Genomic DNA, 5,571 nt, shown 5'->3' with positions numbered 1-5,571 from the left:
ACAGAAAAACATTTTTGTTTGTCGTTTAGGCCGCTTTGACCTCACCTAAAAATAACAATGATATGAAATGAAAATAAACTCCGTTGTAACAGAATCATCAGGATGTTTCCTCCTTTGCCGGGATCTAACATCCCCTAGTTGAGGACTTATTTGAAGCTTTTGTCCCCAGATTGTGGTTCAAGGTTTCCACCGTTCTGAGTGTGTACAGAAGATAGCCATGTGGAGGGGAGACAGAGATGCTGGTTAAGATAGTGTCTCTCTCTCTCTCGATCTCTCACTCACTCACTCACTCACTCACTCACTCACTCACTCACTCACTCACTCACTCACTCACTCACTCACTCACTCACTCACTCACTCACTCACTCACTCACTCACTCTCTCTCTCTCTCTCTCTCTCTCTCTCTCTCTCTCTCTCTCTCTCTCTCTCTCTCTCTCTCTCTCTCTCTCTCTCTCTCTCTCTCTCTCTCTCTCTCTCTCACACACTCTAACTCATCCTCCCTCGCCCATCTCAGACCTCCCTTCATGTCTTCCTGGTCATCTCCTCAGTCCTGTCGAGCCCCTATAAAAACCCCTGTGTGGCTGTGTGTTCCTTCTGAAGAGCTGAGTGGCTGCAGTAGCAACGACCACCGTTTGTCTGACCAGACACATTGCTGCCAGACCCTCTTCATCCAGCACATAGGATACGGGACTACTTGGCCCATTATTAACTTATTGCAATTAGCATTTTGAATTTTCTCCACAGCATTCATTTTTTATTTTGAGTTGATTTTAGATTTGAAAAGATTGAAGTGATAGATAGATTGATGAATAAATAACTAGGCCAGTTGAAGATGATGCACCAATCCACTCTTGTGCTGAGGATGACAATTTTGCTTGTATTGGGGCAAATGTCTGGAACAGGTAAGAATGGAAATCGGCATGACATTATGATTTTTTATTATATGTTTATGGAAGGATAAATTGCTTCCAATCGATAAGATGCTCGCAGGTGTATTCGTAATTTGGAAAGGCTACTCTTTGATGCTTTCAATGTTCATAACTAACATATTTTATGTAGCCAAATTTAACCTAAACTTGATCAAACTTTGATCAAAAAGCTCAAAGTCAAAGTAACAAGTGCCACATTGTGTATGAAAAATGTCGAATTCCGGCATAAAATGGCAGTTTAAGTATAAGAAATTTCCCTAATCAGAAAATAAAGGTTTGATTTGAAGAATGGGGTTTTGGCTAACCTCAGCTCACCAAAGGGTATGTAGAGAGGATATCTATGAGGATATACCGGTATATCTTTCACTATATGACCTTCTTCCTGTGGGACCGACCATTTCTTCCTGTTTTGCGGTAAAATGACTTTCTTGTGCATAAGCTAGCACTTTGTCCCCCTCTTCCCTCTGTATGCAGCAGCCGAAATGGATATAATTTCCACCAAATCTGACATTGAAATGGGAGTAAAATATATGCTTCTGTGTAAAGGTAAGCTCCCTCCCATATTATAAATACCCTTTTATTTCATTAACAATATGATATTTGCTTGCGTTCTTGTGGTGTGCATGTATCCAGTGCCCAAAATGTCGATCTTAATGTAAAATAAGGTTCAAAACTTCTGTGCATCCGTGGCTGAACTGGGGCCGCCCCATCTCTGGCCTACCACAGGATATTGCCATAGTACTTTATGATCGGTGGACATTGATGAGAGATGATGTCATCATTGACTTTATTGAGGTCTGACCTTTCTTGCTGGTGTCACTTATGTATCACAACAACGCAACGTCGACCAGGCAACCATTTGACGGACCGCAAGTCTGTCGCTGCTGTAGAACACACTTGTGTTTTTTTCTTCCTGACAGCCGGTGGGGAGGGAGATATCACCTGGCAGAAGGACGGCAAGGAAATCGATGATGAGGAAAGGGTTTCCAAAATTGATGAGGTGTCCTCCAAGCTGGAAATCCAGAATGCCACGTTGGAGGACGCGGGCAGCTACACCTGCCTGTGCACATTTGATAACGGAGATCCAGATGGTCGGACCAGTACAAATATATACGTTTACGGTGAGACCGGAGATCAGGCAGACGCACCCAAGGGCCCATGAACAGTTATGTCTTCACATGCAACAGACTGTGAAAGACCCACGCACGCACGCACACACACACACACACAAACACACACACACACACACACGCACGCACGCACACACACACACACACAAACACACACGCACACGCACGCACGCACGCACGCACACACACACACACACACACACACACACACACACACACACACACACACACACACACACACACACACACACACACACACACACACACACACACACAGTGCTTAGTGAAAATAGTGGGTGAATCAGATTGAGTTGCAGATATTACTCTATGATTATAGATTTGACTACACTTGATTGTTTGGTTGAGCTATGATTGTTTCCCCCCGAACGTCACAGTACTTATCGTGCATGATTCAACAGATCAAAAGCCTTACGTGAAATCAGGTCTGCAAGTTCTGGATGAAACAGGATGCCAGATAGGTGGTGGGGTTAGGCACTGAGGTAATGTTTCGCAATGCTGCTTTCCAGATGGTCCGTCCTTCGGTGCCACCCAGGTGTACCATGAGTTCCTGATAGGACAAGATGGCATGGTGCCCTGCCTGGCATCCGGCCGGCCAAAAGTGGATGTACGCTGGTTGCGGGACGAGCAGGTGATCCCTTCTCAAGGTAGGACCAGCGTCGTACTTTGGTTACGAGGGTTAGACCGGGGCAGGGTCTGTGCCGTAGTGCCTTTGCTCGGTGTTGCCTGGCAGCCTGGCTTGGTCTTAGGCTGTAAAGTGTGGATGCCGACTAGGGGCTGCTGAGGATAACCTAAAGGTGTGTTCCTGAATCCTCGGACGCCAGCCTTCCGAGTCGGAAGTCGGGAAATCCTCCAGATTTCTTGCGGCATTTCCCGGACGCACACCCCCTCTTTGTCTTCATCTCTCGGAATTCTGAGAGTAGACCGAGAGCAGTGATGACGCTCTCAACAAAAATGGCTGTGCCCGTGAAGAGATTTATTTTCTTTGTATTTGTACCACGTTGGTCATTTTAATGTCGCTTTTAAATGCTCTTACGCATTTGATTACATTGCTACTTTATTCCGGTAACCAATTTATGCATTGCACGGTCTTGCTGTGCATGCAATACAATGTAAAGTTGTGTTGGTTGTATTCGGGCTGGTTTGCTAAAGAGCCTAATGTAGCTAACAATAAACGGGAGCGTATCTATGTTTCCCGGGTCCTATGTTCCCCGCTTTGTATGTGACCGGGGAACCTAGGACCCTGTGAGCAAATCTTTTTTTCGTAGGATGGTAGGGGCAAGTACCGCCTTTTTCGTCTCTGAATCGCCTGTGATTGGTTAGAATGTCTCTCCTCCGATTGGTTATGGTTATGTTTAGGGTTAACTCTCACCCTAACCCTAACCCTAACCCTAACCATAACCCTAAACCTGACCCTAACCCTTTGCACCCGGGGAACATAGAAACTGGGGAACATAGGGATGACCCCCAATAAACAATGACCAGCCAAGTTCATGACACGATCACAAAGAAGAACAGGAACGCTTTAAATGCTCCGAGACCGGAAATGACGTCAAAATTGCAACTCTGAAGGCTGGCGTCCGAGGATTCAGGAACACACCATAAGATAAAGATAAATCTATTTTGTATGGTTGGTTAATTTGCTATGTGATCAAAAATATACATTTCCCAATGTACTTGTTGGACTAATCATTGGCCAATGACAGAGACTGCATATTTCCACGAGTTTGGTTTTAGGGTTTGTTTTTCTTTTCTACAGTTTAGTATAAGGGTGAGGGTTCCTTTTTAAGTTACCTTTGAAAGTTTGGTTCTTGAGTAAGGGTTGGGTTTAGTGTGGGGTTTCTGGTTTCTTAATTATTAGGGTTTCCTATAAGGGTTTGCTTTTTGGCTTTAGGCTTTGTTGTTAAGGTGAGGGTGTCCTATTAGTGATAGGTTTTAGGGTTTGGTCTATGGTTTTTGAATTTGGTAGTAGGGTTAGAGTTTCTTATTATTCCTATTAAGCTTTACAGCTTGGTTCTCGTTTCTAGAGTTGGTATCTGAGCTAGGTTTAGGGTTATGGTTAGGGTTAGCAGCAATTGCTATTTTTGCAAGACTCCATGTGAAATGCCATAACTGGCACTTTATCTCAGAAGGTAGAACTTGAACCTCACAGCTCTGCAGTGCTTGCCCTTCTTCTAGCTCCACTTGCATCTCTGAAATAAAAAGCTTCCTTAACAAGGAGGTGGACTTTGCATCTAAATGTGTCTGTTTCTCTTTTGTTTCAACCCTAGTTTCTCACTTTTCCGTTTGTACTTCTCTTTCTCTATGTCTGTGCTACCGGCTGTCAAAGAGGGAGACCGTGTAACACGCTTGCAGGACAACTCACTCCACATTAAGAACGTGAGGAAAGATGACGCGGGCACATACACCTGTCAGGCCACGATCAGAGGAAGACCCATTAAGCAGAATAAGCAGATATCTGTGGTGGTCAACGGTAAGTCCTGGTTTCACACATTTCACACACATTTCTAGAGTCTAAAGGTTATGGACCACCCAAAAGGCTGGTCTTGTTACCTCGAAGGAAGACTCTGGGAGCTAAATTATTAATTAATTATTAATAATTCATCATTCAAGGAGCAATAAAGTAATCTGTATCTTTAGAACAGCACAGATGACTAGAGCTCAGTAGGTGATCGCTTTACGTTCATATATGAGTTAGGATTCAAATGTTGGAATTAGGCCATGGCAGTGCAGTGCTCATATAGCCATGCATGTATTAAATGTGAGTAATTAATAATGATTACAATCAATCGTGTTTGTGTTCATTCCTTAAAACCCAAACACAATTCCGGGTGTCTTTATTTGAGGTGAACATCGATATACAGCTTATTTTGCACTTTGAAAATGGTGTCATACAAGTCATGCACATGCTTCAATGCAGCTGTAGGCGTGGCAGGCAATTCCTGAAGTATTTCCTAATTTGCAATGTTTTAGGAACATTGGTGTCATTGTGAAATAACTTTAATGGTACTTTCAATAGTCAAATCAACATTTTGGATGCTCACTGAATTATCCTTTTTCAGCCCCACCAACGGTGACCCTAAAGGAGAAGATAAAGAAAGTAATGGCTGGAGCAGATAACAACATCTCCTTACTGTGTTTGGTGGACGGACAACCTACACCAAACATCTCTTGGATCACGTAAGTGTGTGTGTGTGTGTGTGTGTGTGTGTGTTTGTGGAGTAAGGGGTAAAGGGGGGGGGGGGGTGTTGGCAGTGGTGTGTGTGTTATGTTGGCATGTGTGTGTGCTTGAACTTGAGACAAAAATAAGGTTACTTCCTGCAGATTTGCTTAATCATTTTGTTTATGTTGCGGAGAATGAGAAGTCTGCCCTCACCCTCTCACCCTTCCTACCTCCCTCTTTCCTGGCTCCTTCCTCTCTCCTCTCCTTATTGTTAAAGATGTAGATGACAGAATGGAAAGGTTCGCTTTTTAGTTCGTTTATTAGGTGTCC

At 43.8% G+C, this 5,571-nt stretch overlaps 1 protein-coding gene across 1 annotated transcript in view; it reads left to right on the top strand.

Moving 5' to 3' along the window:
- Positions 1–587: 587 nt before the first annotated feature.
- ncam3 (neural cell adhesion molecule 3) overlaps positions 588–5,571 on the top strand; it is a 13,416-nt gene continuing 8,432 nt past the window's right edge. Inside the window, exons 1-6 of the mRNA XM_060065282.1 lie at positions 588–903; positions 1,405–1,476; positions 1,851–2,051; positions 2,588–2,725; positions 4,408–4,551; positions 5,141–5,258. Coding sequence (XP_059921265.1) covers positions 834–903; positions 1,405–1,476; positions 1,851–2,051; positions 2,588–2,725; positions 4,408–4,551; positions 5,141–5,258 — 743 coding nt within the window. The 5' untranslated portion in view covers positions 588–833. The remainder of the gene's footprint in view (positions 904–1,404; positions 1,477–1,850; positions 2,052–2,587; positions 2,726–4,407; positions 4,552–5,140; positions 5,259–5,571) is intronic.

This window comes from Gadus macrocephalus, chromosome 11 (genome assembly GCF_031168955.1).
Source record: "Gadus macrocephalus chromosome 11, ASM3116895v1".
In the NCBI taxonomy this organism is placed as follows: Eukaryota; Metazoa; Chordata; class Actinopteri; order Gadiformes; family Gadidae; genus Gadus; species Gadus macrocephalus.
The sequence above is the reverse complement of the archived record's forward strand: the minus strand, read 5'-3'. Positions and strand labels throughout refer to the sequence as shown.